This window comes from Martes martes (genome assembly GCF_963455335.1).
Source record: "Martes martes genome assembly, chromosome: 4".
NCBI classification, from domain to species: Eukaryota; Metazoa; Chordata; class Mammalia; order Carnivora; family Mustelidae; genus Martes; species Martes martes.
In genome coordinates this window covers 58,506,634-58,527,850 of record NC_137891.1, presented here as the reverse complement: position 1 = coordinate 58,527,850, position 21,217 = coordinate 58,506,634, and the positions used below count along the sequence as shown (strand labels likewise).

The window sequence follows — 21,217 nt, the reverse complement described above, 5'->3', positions numbered from 1 at the left end:
AGGTTTTGCTTTTTCCTCTTCTACTCTGAAGAACAAACTGATTAAAAAAAACCCCAAATTTGATAAGGGTCATTTTTTTCCTGTAGCATTTGAATTAACTTATGGTTATGAATGATATTTTTAAATCTTTAAAAATTATAAAAGAATTATAGAGAACAACAAATGATGTATTGTAGAGGGGAGGAAGTGATGAGATTTTTGTCTCTTTTCATCAGAGTTGCATACTACCTCTCTTTCCTCATAAAATGTTGTGTTCACTCTAAGACTGACAGTTATCATCTCTGTTGTGTTGTCTATTTACTTGTCTCTGCCACCAGACATATCTTGAGTGTCAGGTCTTTGTATTACCAGAGCCTAGCACAATGCTTAGAATGTGCTCACTTAGGTGCTCGCTAAGTATTTATTTAATGAATTATACAAGCATTCCTTTTATGGTCATATCAAAACATGTTTACTAATGGAAAATTTTTATTAATTTACTATTATGCCAAATTTTAAGAGGTGTACAATCATTAGGCTAGTATAAAATTATGATTTGACCATGGCTATACGAGGGTATTTATAAAGCAACTGAATTTGTGAATAATATCGAGTGCCTACAATATGCGAGGCTATTTTGAGTGTTTAACATTGTATTTACTTATTTGTCAGGAAAACCTTATGGGGGAAGTAGAATTATTACCTCCGCTTCAAAAATCAGGACGTGAACCCAGGTAATTCTGTCCTAAAAATTCTGTGTTTCGCAGCAAGGCTATCTTAACTCGTCATCGTTTATAAGAGATGTTATCATTTATTATTTTGCATGACTCCCTGAGAATATCTTCTAATGAAAACTCATGGGTCCTTATTCTGTTTTTTTCCCCCCAGGAACTTCCCTTCTGCAAAGGGCACAAATCCTCCAAGAAGAAATTGCTGCTTTTATACCTCAGCAACTTCTACTCCACCCCCCAAACCATTATTTATTACTAACTTAGTATTCAGGGACTCTTTTTAGATGATTTCCTCTAAAAAAAAAAAGGGCATTTACCTCTCCTATGTGACTTCCGCACATCAGTGGCTTTCTGGCGCGAAGACACCTCCGCATCTTTGCAGACACTGCCCTGCCCCTTTCTGGCGGTGGAAACTACATTTCCCAGAGGTCTATTCGTCCGCGCGAAAATCTCTTTCCCGGCTCCTCGAGGCAGAGCGGAAAAAGTAACAACGCTTCGCGCGGCACTGTGGGTGGGAGAAATAAAGGGCTGAACAGACGAGGTCCTGCAGCTCTCGCGTACCCCAAAATGGCTCGGAGGCAGGAGGAGCAGAGAGGGGGCGCGCCCTTAATGGCGGAAGGCAAGTCGGACGCGGAGGTTAGGCTCATTCTGTACCACTGGACACATTCTTTCAGCTCTCAAAAGGTAAAGGCCTCTGCCGGGGCGGGCGGCGCGGATCGGGTTTCAGCACCGGGACAGCTCCCTCAGGGCTCTCCCGGGTCCTCCCGCGGGTCTAGAACCAGGCCTCCGAAGCCCTAAACCCGGCGGGCGCTCCCTGGAGGTCTGGGATGCGCCCTGTAGGGGAGCACAGAGAATTAGTCTGAGATGGAAGGGCTATGACTCAGGCTTTACCACTCATGATATGCGACAAAAAAAAGCATCACTTTAGGTATTAGGGCTGGAGGCCTTGTCCTCTGGGCCTTGGAGAGTGAGGCAGAGGGAAGCGCTTTCACGCAACCGCATAATCTACAGTTCCTCCTTTTTCTTGTACGCATTCGTTCTCTTCAACAAGGCCTAGCACATCTATGTATCAGATTCTTGTCTGAGGAGGACACATACTTAGGTTTAGGATGGAAAGAAAGTAGTGATGGTAGAGAGTCACTGTGGAATAAATTCAGCCAGAATTATTTACAATCTTTTTGTTTTTGTTTTTGTTTTTGTCCTTTCTAATTTGTATGATTAAGACGCTAGAATATATCTCACTTGTTAATTCCTAGAATAGGAATAGTTAAAAAGAATGTTGATAATAATAATTCAGGGAAGCACAGAAAGGCTGCTTAACGGTATCCAGGGATGTCATTTACCTGAAAGCCTTCATGTGTTGTAACCAGTGTGAACTCTTTCAGGTGCGCTTGGTAATTGCTGAAAAGGCATTGAAGTGCGAGGAACATGATGTAAGTCTGCCCTTGAGTGAGCACAATGAGCCTTGGTTTATGCGTTTGAACTCAACTGGAGAAGTGCCTGTCCTTATCCACGGGGAAAACATTATTTGTGAGGCCACTCAGATCATTGATTATCTTGAACAGACTTTCCTGGATGGTAATGTTAAGGCTATTTGTGATTTTTTGGATTTACTTTCAACACAAATATATGTCTCCTTCCCTCCCTTCCTCTTCCTTCCCTCCCTTTCTCCCGTCCTCCCTTCCTTCCCCACTTCCTTCCTTCCTTCCTTCCTTCTTTTTCCTTTTGGTTTCATGATGGTGGTTTCATGCTAAAAACCTTTTCCATTTCCATAAGCACACAAATATAAAATAGGTTGATACCACAAATTTTGTGTAAGCCAGTGTGACTCTATTTTAAAAGATTTTATGTAAACTGCAAATTCTAATGTTGGAATATTCCTTTTAATTCAGAGGTTTTCCTCTGCAGGTGTGTGGTTTGTGGTGGTGAATCTTTAGCCTTGAAAATGCCTAATGATTTAAAATGTACGTGATGAAAATCAGTTTTCTCTAGTCTACCAAATAGTTCCATCTTAAAAATAATAAGAGGGAAAAAGAGGAGTAAAACTTAGGAAGGGAGAATAGAATGTTGGTATATTTAGAGATCTTTTTCCTGTGACTTCTCTATAGCACTAATTTTATATCTTTTGTAAAGAATTATAGCACTTAAATTTGTATGGTGCTTTTATGTAATAATCATTTATTGACAGCCTGATTTATGTTAGGCATTTTATAATTTCTATTCTATTCGGTCTTCAAAAGAAGCCATCTGAGACAGGCATGATAGACTAGTTATTCCCATTGTACCTGATGAAAGAGAAACGGGTTGCCTAAGGTAATACAACTATTTTATGGCAAAGTAGGGCTAGAATGGAAGTCTTTCAAACCCATATCTTCATATTTATACTAGCTGTCTCCCATAGTCATTGCTACCTATATGTTATCTCGCTTGCCTCTAATGACAATCCTTTGAGGTGAACTATAGCTTCAATATTTGTCCAAGATTATACAGCTGATCACTGGCATAATTGAGAGAACAGAAGGCTCCTTTCAGCTGAGTACTCTTCTGAAATAGAAGCTGCATGAGATCCAGTTACTTTTTATCTGCCACTAGTTATGCTGGTGTTAATTGGGCAGGATAAAACCAGAATATAACCCCAAATTACTAGGTCAAAAAATGTCCGAGGTACTTAAAAAAAATTGGTATGGGACTGAAATGTGTGTGGAGGGAACCCCAGGGAATTAGATTGGCACTACAGCTGCCCCTATTCTTATTCCAAGTGTTTGGTTCTTTAGGATTATGATTGGGGATTTTAGAGGTGGAGACATTGAGCTAAACCAGAGTTTAATGAACTGTTTTCTCTTTTATGATTACTTGCTATTCCTTATGTCTATAAGCTGGGGACTGTACTGAAAATGGTGGCTAATTGATTTAAGACAATTTTTCTCAATATTGAGCTTTTTGGAAATGGACAAGTCTGTTAAATAATTTGTATTTCTTGGGAAAAGTGGTTAAATATAAATAAAACAAAATCACTGTATAAGAATTCCATTTTAAATAAAAAAATAAACATTTTTGTTTAAATAAGCAAAAATCTTAAAAAGATACAGTAAATGGAAAATCATATTAAAATATTTTGTTGGCGTGCCTTGAACTACTACTACTACTACTACTGCTACTACTGCCACTACTGCCATTCTCTTCCTCTTCTTGCAGTTTGTCCTTTAAGATATTCAGTAATATAAAATATGTTACTTTGCAACATAGTAATGTTAATGATTATTAGGTTTTCTTAAAGTTTTCCTTAGGTTTTTTCTTTTGCTTTGATCATATAAAAAAAACTAAGATACATTCTGAGTCCTACTCAAAGAAGGGAAATATTAACTTCTTCTTAGTACTTACAGAATCAGAGGAGAAGGCACTGGGGCTAAATGTTAAATGAAAATATGGAAACTAAGGACTTTAATTCTGGCTGTACCAATAGAATCAGTAAACAATCAAGAATCCCAGCTCTTTATCTAAAGCTATTGCTAACTTGTTACATGTCCTTGGTGACTTTACTTTTCTGTCTATTGGATTAAGCGATACAGTTTTATCAATTGCAGAGATAAAGCAAGTCCAATCAATTCTTAGTTCATTCTTTTCTCTTTCTCAGGAGAGTTGTCACTCCATTGGAAGGGGTTAAAAGAAGATTAAGGGACGCAAAACCCATGGTAGATATGAAGACAGCAAGAAAATAGTTACATAAAGGCTAGTCTAGTCTATGGGGAAAGTTTATCCCAATGTATTAAAATAAAATAAAAAATAAACGTGCATGCATTTTCACTATTACCATTAAGATAATTCGTATGTCATTAAGAACCCATGGAGATTAGGAAAAGAGCCAGATAAGATGGATGTTATCCCAGGGGCGCCTGGGTGGCTCAGTGGGTTAAAGCCTCTGCCTTCCTTCGGCTCAGGTCATGATCCCAGGGTCCTGGGATTGAGCCCCGCATCGGGTTCTCTGCTTGGCAGGGAACCTGCTTCCCTTCCTCTCTCTCTGCCTGCCTCTCTGCCTGTTTGTGATCTCTGTCAAATAAATAAATAAAAATCTTAAAAAAAAAGATGGATATTATCCCAATTGTCAGGGATGGGAAAAGGTAAATTCTACCAATCATTGCTACTCAAAAGTGTGTTCCATTGAGGAGCAGCATTGGTATCACCTCGGAGCTTGTTAGAAATGCAGATCTCTTGAATCAGAACCTGCATTTTAACAAGATCCCGAAGTGATTCATATTTACATTAAAATTTGAGAAGCACTTACTGTGTGTTAAGTAATCACTTAAACTTTACATAACACTATAAATTAGTTATATGCATACACACTTACATATATATAACTTCAGAGTATCTCAGTTAAAAGGAACCAGCTTAAGTTTTACATTACGGAAGAATGGCTTTAACACTTAAGAAAAATGAATCTATTGTATACTGGGCATGGTTCTAGATATAAGTATCTTAAGTAGAACATTAGAGATTACTTCATAAGGTACCTTTGTGGAATAAAGGAGCAAATATGGCTAGGTAAAAGTAATGCACATTTTTAGATGAATAAACCACCATATTAAAGAATATTCACTTGTAAATGTCTTACATAAGGATGTATATTTAGCTAAAGACTTATCCTATATAATTTTGTTACATTTATTTCAATTACTTGTAGACTACTGTTAAGTACCATAAGGTCAGAGACAGTGTCTGTCTTATTAACAGTTGTATGTATCCCCAGTGCTTCCTATGGTGAATGTTCTTTAATAGGAGCTCAATAAACACTTTTGAATAATTAAAATGAATGAACTTTTGAAGATAGGTATCAGCCTAGACAGGGATCTCTACTGGTGTTCTTACAGGTTTCTATTCTCTGACTTGAGCCTAATGACTTGAATAAAGACATTGTGGAGATACTGTTAAATTTGTGGATGACAAAAGCTGGGATAGTTAAAATGATGACGAATTTGTGAAGTGCTTGTCATGGGACAATGAAATGAAAAAAAAATGAAGATAAAGTTTAACAAGGCTAAGTGTATGTGAATTAAAAAAAAAATCAGTTGCTTTAAGCAAGGATGGGAGACCTGGCTTGCTAAAAAGTTATTGATTAAAGCTAATGGTAAAAGGCTGGGATGATCTCAAGTTGTTTTCATTCTATCTAAAACATGGCAAATTGTGCACTGGTCAGAACATGCAACATTTTGTTCAATTATGTGTGAAACTTTGAGGAACATTTACAACTTAGAATACTAAGTGAATGGATTTCATGAGATGTATAGTTGCTCATGGTTATAATAGGAGACTTTAAGTGTATTCATTCATGTAAAAAATAGAGTGTAGGCAACTGGTATCTCCTTTGCTATTATTTGCCATCCCTTATTAGTTTACCAGCTGGCGATTATATTAAAAATAATGTTTTGCTGACCTGTAGATACTTCTCAACATTTGTGTGTAATCAATATTTATATCCTTATGCTTTTGGGATAAGTCCATTAAATAATTGGTAGTTTGTGGGGAGAAATTTGGTAGCCAAGGCAGTCCTTTTCAAGTCTTAGCTTTATGAAAGTTAGTATCTAAACTGAGTGATGGCTATGATTTTTTTTAAGTTTTATTTTTATTTAAGTAGTTTTTAAAGTAGTTTATTTATTTATTTAAGTAGTTATTTAAGTAAGTTTTTGATTTTTTTTTAAGTTTTATTTTTATTTAAGTAGTTGCTGCACCCAATGTGGAGCTTGAACTCATGATCCCGAGATCAAGAGTTGCGTGCCGTTCTGACGGAGCCAGCCAGGCACTTCTTGATTTTTTTTTTTTTAAAAGATTTTATTTATTTATTTGACAGAGAGAGAAATCACAAGTAGGCAGAGAGGCAGGCAGAGAGAGAGGGAGAAGCAGGCTCCCCGCTGAGCAGAAAGCCCGATGCGGGGCTCAATCCCAGGACCCTGAGACCATGACCTGAGCCGAAGGCAGCGGCTTAATCCACTGAGCCACCCAGGCGCCCCTTTTTTTCTTTTTTGAAAGCAGTAGTGATGTAGATATCAGTGGTGATATTCCTGAAGTCAGAATTTGGGTCAAAAGAAGAATTTAGAAGTACTGAATTATGGCTGCTCAACCAAGGCCAGCAAAGAACAATCTCTTTATTCATTCTTTTAATAGCTATTTTTTAGGTGTTAATTGGTGCAAGGACCAGAGATATTTCAAAGATCCCTAATAATTAGAAGCTTACTAATCTTCAAAGATAGTTTCATTCTGTAAACTTGATAATAATACCAAATCTGTCTTTCTGGGCTATTATTACTACTCAGTTTTACAGATTCCTTTTTACATATGTGACACCTTTTTCTCTTCAGGCTTGCAATGAAGAGTAGATATATTAACACATGCAATTGATTAAATTAGATGAGGTGTGATACTAAGCAAAACTAGGGAAACTCAGGAACAGGGGATGTAATAAGTGAATATATTCGCTAATATAGAGTTTAAAATCTAGATGTTTCTTATACTATTCATAATTTCTCTCAGTGAATTTAATTTGGACACTAGATAATAAAAAAAAGTGGGTCTGAAATGACTACAAAATACTAGAACATTACTACTTACTACTGCCGGATGACTCAGTGGTAATCTGGAATCAAGGCTGTCGTATGGTGAATACGGAATTTTGGTAATTTAGTATATAAGAGTTCTCTGAAGATCATGTCTCATGTCTTTGGTTTATATATACCTCATTTATTCTTAGGAAATAGAATTGGTTTGGAAATAAAGTACTCTGGTGTGATGTTAAAGTACTGTATATAAGTCTCATTAGGAAATACATTTTTTGGATAAGATTTTTGTCAATATCTATTGAAAATCTACTCATTTTAAAAATAATTCTGAAGTCACTGTTACATTAAAAATGCAATTATTTAGGCAAGAATTTCCAATTATTCAAATTTTTGTCTATTAATAGAGCCTATCATATATAGTTGAGTAACTTTATATGTCTTTTAGCACATCTACTCAAATTGTAGATTAGCACAAAGGTTGTAATTAAGTGTGGAGAAAATATGGTATGTGATAAGGAAAAGAAAATGAGCCTTTAAAACTCATGATTGTGCCAATAAAGTGGCTTTAAAAAGTTACTTTTGTTTTTACTCTTTGGTTTGTCCAATTTTAGTGGACAGGTCGGGGTGTCAAAATGCAAAGGTTCTAATTCCATACTATGTGTTAACAATAATTGGAACAAACCATCTGATAAAGAAGTTTTGCTCCCCAATTACAAATGTTTCTGTTCAAAGTCTTAAATATAATACCACTTAAGGTATAAAATTTATTGAAAATAGTGCTATAAATTTGTCTTTCTCAGAAAACCATGGCTGCATATAATGAACTTCTATAACTTGACACTGTGTATTGTTTTTTTTAAATCTGTGTTTAGATTTGATCATTCCAGTTCTATAGTTGTGACAGCTTTGAATTATAGTCAGTTGTGACCATAACTTTTATTTCAGGTCATAATTTATTTACCATTTTTATTATATTTTTTAATAGCATGGTGTTTGACTGGTTGAAGGGTACAGTTTTATTCAACTACTTATTGCATATTATCTAATATACCGATGTTATTACTAAGTGACCTAAGTAAAATAAAAAATTCTCAAGGGGATAAAGATAGGAATGAAGTCTGTTTTCATTGAATTAATAATGATAAGGAAGAGATGAAAATTATTCAAATAGACCTGTGGAGGGGAGGGAGTCTTCCCTGAAAATAGGGTATAATTATGCCTTCTTTATCTGCCATCATTGAAGAACATGGGGAATCAGAGAAATCAGTGTAGAAAAATAATGGAAGCTTATGCCTGTAAGCTCTTAAATTCTTTTAATTTTTTTGTACTTGGGGAAACTGAATGTGATTTTTTTTTTTTTAATGGTTCAAGGCCATTGTTATTCTACTGAGCAATGCAGAGACTTGAGACTGTATGGAGGTGTTTGTCCCTCCTCAGTGAAATATCTGCAGAATGCTTTTATTGTATCTTTTCTTTCTGGTTTTAAAAAACTTGTTTTCTCTCATCATCACATCTTTCTGTTTTATGTCTGTCTGCACCTGCCTAAATTTAGGTGCGGTTCAAGACCTGCCTTGTTCCCTACTCAGTTCTTTTAGGAAGTCTGGTCTCCTGCCAATTTACTTATTTATTCTTCCAGCTTAGTCCCTTATCCTGGTTTCCAGTACAGCAACTCTATTCCCTAATGCTGGAAACTCTTTTCAATGCCTGCTTCTTAAAAGTCCTCTGATTTCGTGCCTTCCCCCTGTAAGCCTTCTATTGCTTTTTCACTCCTGACTGAGGTAGAATACTAAAATGGCTCTTTTTTTTTTTTTTTTAAAGTAATCTCTGTACCCAATGTGGGGCTCAAACCTGTGACCCTAAGATCAAGAGCTGCATACTTGAATGCCAACCAGATGCCCTTTTTTCTTCTCCTTTCTTTTTAAAAATTTTTTTATTCATTTTTATTTACCGGAGAGAGAGAGAGAGAGAGAGAGGGAGCACAAGCAGGGGGAGCAGCAGAGGAGAAGCAGGCTCCCAGCTGAGCAAGGAGCCCAACGCAGGACTTGATCCCAGGACCCTGGGATCAGGACCTGAGCCAAAGGCAGATGCCCAGCTGAGGGAGCCATCCAGGCATCCCTCTTCTGTTTTCTTTCTTCTTTCCTCTTTCCTTTCCCCTCCCCTCCCTTCCCCTCTCCTCCCTCCTTTTCCTTTCCTTTCCTTTCCTTCTTTCGTGTGTGTGTTATAACAAAGATGCTTTATGGAAAGATTGGGAAATAAAATAGAATGAGGGTGAGAGGGAAGGTCTGTATAAAATTCAATAGAAATTCCCAATGGCCTTTTGAAAAACTCTTTCCAGAGGCAGGGGACACTATTGTGCTCTGGTGTAGAGAACAATGACAGCACATTGCAGGTATTGCCATGGAGGTGGTGGAAGAGAGATAGGCTGGATGAGAACTTGGGTTCAGTGGGTATCTTATGCTCTGTCTGACAAAGTGTTATAGTAGAGAGTTACACAGTAATAGTGTCCTGAGTAGAACAAATTATTTTCGTGGATTTGAACATTTATCTTCCTTTGAAGAATTTGGGCTTAGCCAAATGGAACTTCCACAGAAAGCAATTACCAGACAGTGTTTTTCCTGCTCTAATTCACTTTCCCAGAAGGAAGTGGTATCCTCTTCTGAAGACAAGCCCCAGGCCTGGCACCAGAAAGTAGCCTGAGCCAGTGGCCATAAATTTAACTACTTGGAAGAATTTTAATATGCTGTACCATTTTTTTGGTTATTAACTTGAGGCTTTTGGACCCCCAGAGCAGTGGTTCTTAAAATTTTTGGTTTCTGGGCCCCTTTATCATAAGGATTATTGAGAACACTGGAGAGCTTTGTGGGGTATATCTATTAATATTTGCCAAATTAGGAATTAAAATTGAGAAAAATTTAAAACACACCAATACACAAGCCCACATCTCATTAACTGTCAGAGTGATAGAGCCATCACATGTCCTGCAGCCTCTGAAAAATTCTGCTGTATTCTTGAGGGAGAATAAGTGAAAAAGCAATTAACATTGTAATATCACTATAAAAGTAGATTTGACTCTGTGGACCTCCTGAGAGTATCTAGAAAAAGCCCAGGGATTCTTAGATAGCACTTTGATAACTGTTGCCCTTAGTGGTCTATGAATAGAATTCAGAAGATTTGAGGTCCTAGAGGGGAAATAAAATTATATCTTCACTAATTTCTAACAGAAACTTATCAATTCCTTTCATTTCCAATGTAGGCATAAACCTACAATATGAGGAGTGCCTCTGACTTTGTTACCAATAGAAGTCACAGATACGTTCTTAGCATATCATGTTATTGCAGTTATCTTAAAAATAACTTATGCTTATAGCTACTTTGAAATTATGGTTGTTATTAGACCTGCTGCTAGATCTTGTTAATGTATTAATAAAAGGCACCCATTTTAATATTTTATAATTTAAAATTTGATAAATGTATTTCAGTATATTCAGTTTCCGTTGCAATCCTATGTGTTGTATGTTTGAGAATATTATTTTGAGAAGAGGTCCGTGGCACACAAAAGGTTAAGAACTCTTCAGTGTTTCAAGGGCTTTAGAAGGACTTCAGTCTGTTGTCCTTATGGACATGTCCACCAGGCACTGGTTGGGATCCTACTGATATATTGAGATCCTGAAAGATCTGCAAGGAAGTGTGCTGTAGTTGGGTAAATCCACTGCTGACAAGCAGTATGTGGCTGACACTTCATTCATGATTATTCCAATGCAGACTTCAGAATTGGACTCTCCAGCAGGGAATTAGAAATTTGCCCACAGGTTTGAGGAGTAATCCATCTTATTTTTTCTTAGTCAGAAATAGTCTGTTGGCCTAGAGAGCTTGTTCCACTTGGATTATGGCATTACAAGATCTTGTCTGAAATGCTCTGCAACCAATTCTGAATTGTCAACACTTATGAATGAGTGTGGGATGCTCAAAAGGATTCTAAATTAAATAGCCCAAACTAAGAAATAAATGAATAAAATTGAGTCTGTTCTTTTCATTTGTTGGAATAAGCTCATTGGCATTTTTCAGGGGCAGTTTGAGAGTCAGAAGTAGGAAGTGTTTCTGAAGGGACATAGTCCTGATCTTTGGATCGTGTGGTTCATCTTTATTCTTCTTGGATAGCCTCTGAAATGTAAACCCCTTGAAGATGATGTTATAAAGCAGGACATGGTATTAAGAATCAACGGCTTTAGTTCTTATTGTGCTTTTAATTAGCTTTGTGATCTTGGGAGAACACTTAAACCTTTATATCTCAGTGTCCTTGTTAACTGCTACAGAGCTCCTCCAGCTCAAATATTCTACAACAACTAGAAATTTGGGAATATATTAATTAATTGAAATTTATTGAGCTCCTGCTGTGAGCCAAATATTATATTAGGCACTGGAAACTCAACAGAGAACAGTGCATGGTCCCTACCCTCAAGGAGTCTGGAGTCTAGGGTTTAACCAGCAAATTGAGGATTTATGTAGAACCCATTTTCTAGATATAAAATATTAGAAATTCATGGTGAATTCTGTGAAGACTGTCAGTGCACATTCACATAGCATCAAAAGGGTCATGCTTGGTGTTAATTAGAACCTAGAAAGAGTGGTTTCTGATTATCTTTTCATAATGAGTTTTCATTCACCTAACCAATGTTTATCAATGGCCTAATATGTATGAGACATTATGAGAGACAGTGAATCACAGACTCCCTGCCCTGAAGAAGCTCATAGGGCAAAAAGATACAGACAACCAATTAAGGTGATAAGGTTCTAATGGTATATCTACAAAGGTATTTTCCATGTATAGAGGAAGGCACACCTGACCCAATTCAGATATTGGTAGTTGTAGGAGGTTAGGGAATGTCCCATAGAGGAGTTGACATAAATAACTGGGCCTTGTGGGTAGGGTAGCAATTTGTAAGGTAGAGAAGTGAGAGAATTTCAGTGTGATCATTGTTTGGGATCTAGTCTGGTACATCAGTCCATTTCAAATTTTGAATGTCTGGGCTGGGGAGATATCATCTTTTAAATGCCTTGATGTAACATTCAAAGCACTACTAAAGGGGTTTGGGTTTTTGATTTTGCTTTTGGATGTAACCTCTGATTTATAACTTTTTCTTTAATGTTTATGTATATGTTTTTAGAAAAAACACCCAGGTTAATGCCTGATAAAGGAAGCATGTATTACCCACGGGTACAACATTATCGAGAACTTCTTGACTCATTGCCAATGGATGCTTATACCCATGGCTGCATTTTACATCCTGAGCTAACTGTGGACTCCATGATCCCAGCTTATGCAACCACACGGATTCGCAGTATGTAATAATCTTAAAGGCTTGGAATTTTGTTTCAAAGTTCTTCTAATTCATTTTTGGGACCAGGCATATCTCATGAAGATTTGGGGACAGGGTTGTTGAGTTTGCTTCATGGATATTCATGTTACAGATTGATCCATGCACCAGTCAGATTCATCTGTGCTTCAGCTGTTCAGCTGGACACATTTATGGTCTATAGGAGCTGATTTTCCAGCTGTTAGCCTTGAGGTCCAAGCTTGGGTAAGATTCAGAAGAGTAGCCTGCGGAAAAGTAAAGAACATATGTTTTTGTAGAAGATGGACTAACAATCATGAAATCTGGAATCTGATGGTGATTATGGGCAACTGAGTTCACATTTCTGGTCCTTAATTTTTGTTTCATTATGTGAGGGAGCTGGACTACAGGCTGTCTAGCCATTAGTCTACCTCTAAATTGAATGACTTGAGATTTATTAAGAATTGAGTTGTGATATCCAGCTCTCCCCTTTGCTGAGTACGGTCAGTGCATGGGATGTGGAAGAGATCTATGGCACATGTGATTGGGATAGGACAGTAAGGGACGGCGGCCATGGTCAGACTCTGGGGATGTTTGACTAGGAACACTCAAACCCAGATCTTCTGATTCTAGAAATTACATTTTTTCCATTACATCATATCTCATCTTTATAATTCTCTAACTTATGTTATTTTTCTTTCCTTTCGATACTTCTCTCCTCTTCCATCCCCTCCTTCCTTCTCCTTTTCCTGCTTTATCTTCTTGTTCCTCCTCCTTCTCTGCATAAGTACTCATATGATTTGAAACAGGTGGTCTGAATATAATTCTATCACCTGGAGTTAATATCTTTTTAAAAAATAAGGCTTTTTTCCTTGTCTTCATATAGAAGTCCATTAACAAAAACTTGAAAGGTATTGAAAGGTAGAACAACCACTGTGCACTGAGCACTTCTGATCTGCTGAGCCTCCCTCTAAGGGCTTTCCTGGGTGCCTCACATTTAATCCTTGGCCTATGTAGCCGATACTCTGATAGTTCCATTTTGAATCTGAGGAAACTGAGGCACAGAGAGGTTAAGTCTAAGACAGAGTCAGGGCATGAACCCCAGAGCTCATGCTCTTACCATGAAGTTTCCTAGCTTCTCCTTTTTTCTTGTATAGAAGGGAGGAAATAATTTCCTATTTCACAAATGATTTTATTATCAGGCCAAATTGGTAACACAGAATCGGAACTGAAAAAGCTTGCTGAAGAAAACCCAGATTTACAAGAGGCATACATCGCAAAACAGAAGCGACTTAAAGTAAGTAAACCAGGCTATCCTCAACTGACATCCACTTTTTGTATTAAATGTTCTACTTTTTGTAAAGTCTCACTATTTCTAGAACATCTCCTCTTAAATATTTGCAAATCACCAGTGCATGTTTACCTTTGGCTTACACTGTGCTTTTAGGAAGAATTTTTCTTAATTAGATTTAATATTCAAACCTAATGACAGTTGCTTAAAAGGCAGGTATTTCTCATGCTGATTGTCAAGGAAAGTTATAAAATGAAAAAGCAAGTTCATAATATATACTAGAAATCTGTCATTTCAGGTGGTCTGCCACTTTAAGGCCTAGCTAGACCTTTAGGACTTTAATACCAATAGGGCAATTGGTAAGTTTGTTCTTCTATTATACTCCCCTCCTTTCTCTCATTTTTTTCTTCTTACCTTTCACCCATTTCCTCCACCTCCAACCACCAATCTGTTCTCTGTCTATGAGCTTAGTTTTTGTTTTGTTGTTGTTGTTTTTAGGGTCCACATATAAGAGAGATCCTATAGAATATATCGTTGTCTGACCCATTTCACTTAGCATCATTCCCTCGAGGTCTATGTATGTTGGTGCAAATGGTAAAACTTCATTATTTTTTATGGCTGAATAATAGTCCATTGTGTATATACACCACATCTCTTCATTCATCTATCGCTGGACTCTTAGGTTGTTTCTTGGACATGGTAAATGAAACTGCAATGAACATGGGAGTGCATATATCTTTTTGAGTTAGTGTTTTCGTTTTCTTTGGATAAATACCCAGACGTGGAATTGCTGGATCACATGGTGGTTCTATTTGTAATTTTTTTGAGGAACCTCTGTATTGTTTTCCATAGTCGCTGCACCAGTCTACACACCCATCAGTAGTGCATGATTATTTCCTTTTCTCCACATCTTTGCCAGTACTTATTTCATGCCTTTTTGATAATAGCCATTCTAATGGCTGTGAGGTGATATCTCAACTGTGGTTTTGACTTGCATTTCTCTGATGATGACTGATGGTGAGCATCCTTTTATGTACCTGTTGGCCATTTATATGTCTTCTTTATGTCTTCAATTCAGATCCTCTGCACATTTTAAAATCAGATTATTTTTTGCTATTGTGTTGTAGGAGTTCTTTATATATTTTGGATGTTAGCCCCTTATCAGATACATAATTTGCAAATATTTTCTCCTATTTAATAGGCTGCCTTTTCATTTTGTTTTTGGTTTCAACTCTGTTGTGCAGAAACTTTTTAGTTTGACATAGTCCAGCTTGTTTATTTTTGTTTTTGTTTTTGGTGTCAGATTAAAAAAATTATTGCCAAGACCTATGTCATGAAGCTTACCACTTCTGTTTTCTTTTAGGAGCTTTATGGTTTTAGGTCTTACGTTCCAGTCTTTAACCCATTTTGGGTTAATTCACTCTGACTTGCCTGCCCCCTAAGGAGCTGGGCTTTGCTTCATCTGTTACAGTCAGCCTTTCTCTTTCTGGTGCTTCTTTCCTCAGGGCCCAAGAACTCATGCAAGCTTCCGCCATATTAAAAATGTAGCAAACACCAACACTCCCCACCCTCTTCAACTTCCCATTTTCCTTTATCTTATCTTAGCTAAGTGTGCTGCTCAAAAGAAACGCCTGGACACACAGCACTCCTTACTTTCCTCTTGGTCTTTAACTCACTGTATTCAGATTTCTCCCTCAGGCCTGACCCTTCAGTTTTTCATTCCTCGAAAGTTGCTGAAGTTCTAGTCATTCCTTGGGGGTTGAGAGGAGTTTCTTTGTGTCCCTTGTATTCTTGGCCATGTCTGGTCATCTGGTCCTACAGGAGTTCCCGGTAGACCAGTGGGTCTGGCCCATGGAGTATTCTCACAGCCAGAGCATTTCTCCCAGGTTTGCTTTGGCTTTAACATTATTCTGGATCTCCTCATTGTCGTGGATTAATAGGCTCCAGCTTTAGAAGAGTTTATGTCTGCTTTGCTCTGTATTGGTTGTTTTTTTGCGGCATAAATAACCTATTTAGTTATTTTTGCTAATTAGTCAAAGCTGCTTGACCATGACAATGTCAAATATTTGAAGAAAATTCTTGATGAATTGGAGAAAGTCTTGGATCAGGTTGAAACCGAGTTACAAAGAAGAAATGAAGAAACCCCAGGTAGGTTCTCATTTGTTTTTGTTTTTGTTTTTCTTTTTGCTGGATGCCAGGCATATTTATGGGAATACTCTTAGATTTTACCAAAAACATTCTGTAGTCTGTTTTTTTTTTAAATTATTTTTATTCATGGGCAGTTTAAATTATCCTGACAATAATAATAATACTGAACTCAGCAAAATCCAGATGTCTAATGATAACCAGTCTGTGTCTATGAGAAATGTGACTGGTAGAGGATTTTTCTGCACAATTTAAAGTTATGGTTGAGAGATTCCTACTTAGACCATTTGACACATTTTTTAATTACAGTAGTTCACTTGGTTGAATAACCAGAGTAATTGCTTGAAAGCTCCATCTAGTTTTTTCCCTAGGCAGGGAGAATACTTCCAATCTGAAGTATAAAATGGGGGCTGGCCTATATAAATCTGCAGGCTGGCTGGTGAGCGTCCCTGTATTGTATCTGTGAACCTCACTGCATGATCCTGCCATTGCCCAGGTGCATGCACATGGACCATTTGCGCTATTCTAATTGGCAACAAAGTTGAAGACCATGTTACGTGAAGCTTGCTTCCTAATAGGAACTTTGTTCTGCTTTACATAAGTAACTAGGAGCAACAATCACTGAGTGACATTTTAGGCCCAATTTTACAGATCTTCCTAAAGCTCACCTGCTGTTTTCCTAAGCCAGGAGGAAAGATCTGTTGACTCCTTTGGTTTGGAGGCTCTCAGCTCCTCAGAATCCTTTTCAATATCGAAGATCAGCTTTGAGCTCAGATGGCTCCTGTTTCACTCAGGGATGTAGGTGGTTGACAGATACCAAGAAATCTCTCTTAGCTTGGGATACACTGGCATGGACTTTGTCTTAGCATAGAATTACTCACTGAGTAGGATTGTCAAGAGAATGTACCATGGCCTTCATCTTTTGCTGTACTCACACTTGCCCCTAAGACCCAGACAAAAGATGCCAGCTAGTCTATCTGTATAGCTCTTGCCCCTAATTCTCTGTGTCCCTCTCTCTGATTAGAAGAGGGCCGCCAGCCTTGGCTCTGCGGAGAATCCTTCACCCTGGCAGACGTTTCTCTTGCTGTCACATTACATCGACTGAAGTTCCTGGGGTTTGCGAGGAGAAACTGGGGAAATGGAAAGCGACCAAACTTGGAAACCTATTACGAACGCGTCTTGAAGAGAAAAACATTTAACAAGGTTTTAGGACATGTCAACAATATATTAATCTCTGCAGTGCTGCCAACAGCATTCCGGGTGGCCAAGAAAAGGGCCCCAAAAGTTCTTGGCACTACCCTTGTGGTTGGTTTGCTTGCAGGAATGGGATATTTTGCTTTTATGCTTTTCAGAAAGAGACTTGGCAGCATGATATTAGCACTTAGACCCAGACCAAATTATTTTTAGGCTTATAGAGATCTAGTGGTGGCGACTCATCCAACCATTCAACTAGACTCTTGTATACTCTTCCAGGCCCAGTGAAGAATGACCCTGGGCAATTAGTAAAAAGTATAATTTACTTTACTCTTTGGGTAGTTTTGTGGGGAGAGGAGGTAATGAAAATGTTTTTGTGGGCTGGTAACTTTGAGATTACTTACTTGCAAATCTGAACTAATCCATCCTTAAAACATGTGCAAGGTCAAGATATGTAAATGCCGATAGAGTATTAGACCTTTAACTCAGAATGCCAGTTCAAGTTCTGAATTATTTTTTGGGAGGAGGTTCTTACTAGGAGCAGACAGTAATAATCTGTGATTGCCCATAGCTCTTCATCTGAGGTGATCTGGATGTATTGAGTGTAGAGCAGTTAACAACATTTTCCACTGGAATTCAGAAATCATCTTTGTTTTACAAGCTGGGTTCAGACAGCAGCAGGGCACAGCAGTGCTTCACATGATCACTGTTAGATTCAGGCAGAAATAAGAGAGACAAAGGGAACAGGGAGAGGGAAAAGAGGGAAAATGAAGTCTATATAGTGAAGAGCAGTAAAGGGCAACCTCCAGGTGCCACCAGTGCCACTCAGTGGCTGCCTGTCCCCTTAGTAAATATTAGATTTCCTGTGGCCCCTGCCCACATATCCTCCTATACTTAAGACCTTGGGAAGAGGACTAGGGAGTTACTGGTGGGAGTGGGCTAGAGAAAACTTCTGGGCTTTACACTAACAGTACCTCCTCTGACCTTAGTATTAATTTTAAATGCACATGAATCACACTCATTGTTTTAATAAGATTAACTGCTTATATACTTGGGTATGAAATGACCACTGGGACGTGTCTGCCTAGCATTTACATGAAAATCTTACGTGCTATAAAATGGTTCCTTTCTTTTCCTCACAGTTCCCCCAGTTGGATGATGCCTGTGAGATATCCCTCCTTTGGACTTTTGTGTCCAGTCACTGGGGGTCTGGGCTTATACAGCCGTTTTTAGCACACAAATGGAAGTCAGGTGAATGTCTCAGCTAATCACCAACATGGCATGTGGCTGGGTCGTGGATAGTTTAATGATCTGGAAGGATTAAATATGCCCATTCTGTGTTTGAAGAGACTGGTGTGTTAAAAAAAACTCTGGTCTAGACCTTGCATCTATTTATTGTCATTAACAAAGTCTTAAAAGTTTAAAGAGAAAGAGCAAGGTCTAGTCTTAGGCCATGGAAATTAATTTGGGGAAATGAAATAAGTTCATAGTGAAGTCCACTTATATTCATTTATGTATGTTTAGGCATTTCAGGGGGTACCTCAGTCCATCTGGTAGGGACAATCCCAGAGTGTCCCATGAACAACCATGGAATTGCATCATACACAGTTTGTGCTCAGGAAAAAATTTTCATGGTGACAGGAAGATACAGATTCCCTGGAGCTGGCCTGAAGGGAGTTGGGGGATAGTTTTAGATCTCTGGCTGGAAGTATGTGTAGAGAATGATGAGCTAAGATTCCAGCAAACAACAAAAGCTTTTTGGATTGCCTCAGATTGGCTATGCAAAACAGGAAATAGTCATACTTAGGAAATGACTTTTTGATGGTAAAATGAGTCTATAATTCCATTTCATGAATCAATTGTTCTAGAAAATCTTGAAATGGATATTCCTTGTTTACAAAAATTAATAACATCTCAGTGTAAACTCAATACAACAATAACTAACAGACTGGCAGCTTTTCTAATATCTTAATATTGCCCCTCAGTGCATTGTCATAGAGACTGGCTGGATTTGTTTATCGCTGAGACATTCCAGCTCATCTTCCTAAAAGAGCCACAAAACTGATTATTTAGTAGTTCATAATGTTTCAGAGATCTTTATATAACCCTGTTAGAAGCAAGAATTCAGACATGAAGAGAATGAAATTGAATTTTTATAAAAATCTACAAAGGATATTTACCTATGTAAAGGTTGTTGATTAAGAACAAAGATTAGAAACCCAGTGCTGGCTTTTCTTAAATTTATTTTATTACTGAGTCAGAGAAAGTCTACTGGGAAGTATAATTTTCTGATATAGTTTCATTGGAAATATTCTTGTGTTAATATTAAAGATGATGCATCCTAGTGATTTCACTTGTTTCGTGGATATCCTTGGTTTAGACTTACAAAATGTTTGGGGTCATAATGCCCACTAGATGTCGCTGTTCATACAGTAGTCTGAGACTGGGCATTAGGTTCAGCAAGCCTTCTAAAATGGCTCAAGTGAAGATAAACATTAATGACCTTAGTTTCTGAAATGAGGGCATCTTGATCAGATCATTCATCTGTAAAAAAAGCTTGAGGCACATGTAGTATTGACTTCTAATGCTTGGGAAGGGATAACAATATCACACAATGTCAGGCTAAAGAGCTAAACATATACTGTTAGCAAAATAAGCACTTTTGTCTATTTTTTTTTTCCCCACGATCATTGGTGACTGACCAGTGTACTCCTCAGTTTCCAAAGTTTGTATAAATATCAAAATTATAAACATGCCTGAGGTACTAAATTTAGGTTGACTATGTATGTCTTAATATATAAATGCTATTTTATTGTTACTACAATTACATGCCTTTTAAATCAATGTCCCTTAATTGCAGATAGTTGTAAATGTTTGCTTGATTTTTAGTGATTATTGATATTGACACCAGAGTTGTATATATTTTGGTGTTGTTGAATGTGATAGATCAAGATACTATTCTGCCTGTAAGATCAATAAAAGTAACTGGATAATCAATATGAACTCTACAAGTATTAATTTTATAATATTTGTAAAGAAAACAGATTTCATTTAAAATCATAACATACTGTGGTAATTGGAAAGAATAAAATAAGCAGAAGTTAGATATTAAAGATATTTAGTTATAAGATGCCATATTTTCCTTATAACAATTACTAATGATTTATTTAAATACACATAATTTTGTCATTAAAATGAGTGGTAGCTTAAAGAATAACATATTGCTGTGGGGTCCCTGGGTTAAATATTCAGCTCTTGATTTTTGGCTCAGGTCATGGTCATCATGATCTCAGGGTTATGAGATTAAGCCCCTTGTGGGGCTCCGCACTCTGCACAGAGTCTGCTTGAGTTTCTCTCTCCCTCTCCCTTTTCCCCTCCCCACTGAGCTCTCTCTCTCTTTCCCTGTAAATAAAGAAATAAATCTTAAAAAAAAAATATTGCTCTTGGTCACTAAAAGGGTTCTTTTGCAGCTATCTAATGGAATAGGCATGGAAATGACAAATACCAAGAGAATGTTGTTTTTTTCAAAATAGTTTTTTTACATGTTCACTTGGTTTCGAAGATTTTTTTTTTCCCCAAAGATTTTATTTATTTGAGAGGCAGAGATCACAAGTAGGCAGAGAGGCAGGCAGAGAGAGAGAGAGGTGGAAGCAGGCTCCCTGCCGAGCAGAGAGCCTGATGCGGGGCTCGATCCCAGGACCCCGGCATCATGACCTGAGCTGAAGGCAGAGGCTTTAACCCACTGAGCCACCCAGGCACCCCTTCAAAGATTATTTTTATGATATTTGTGTTTATTTTTGATGTAGCCAGTTCTCTTTTGTTGAGTTATAGATTATGATTATTCAACTTGCCAAATATTTCTAGCCTTGGCCATTATTCTAATCATCAAACAGAAACTGAATGCTATTTTTGTCTTAGAATGAACAAAGCAAATGAGAACCTAATTGACTTTATTTTCCCTGCGTTTACAAGAAAAACAAAAAGCCACAATAT

General features: G+C 37.5%; 1 protein-coding gene across 1 annotated transcript; it reads left to right on the top strand.

Annotated features, from left to right (window-relative positions):
- Positions 1 to 889: 889 nt before the first annotated feature.
- GDAP1 (ganglioside induced differentiation associated protein 1) lies at positions 890 to 20,219 on the top strand. Its single transcript, XM_080802235.1, has 6 exons — positions 890 to 1,394; positions 2,096 to 2,288; positions 12,427 to 12,600; positions 13,797 to 13,891; positions 15,919 to 16,033; positions 17,055 to 20,219. The coding sequence occupies exons 1-6, from the start codon at positions 1,278 to 1,280 to the stop codon at positions 17,435 to 17,437; spliced, it is 1,077 nt and encodes a 358-aa protein (XP_080658361.1). The 5' UTR covers positions 890 to 1,277; the 3' UTR covers positions 17,438 to 20,219.
- Positions 20,220 to 21,217: the final 998 nt, after the last annotated feature.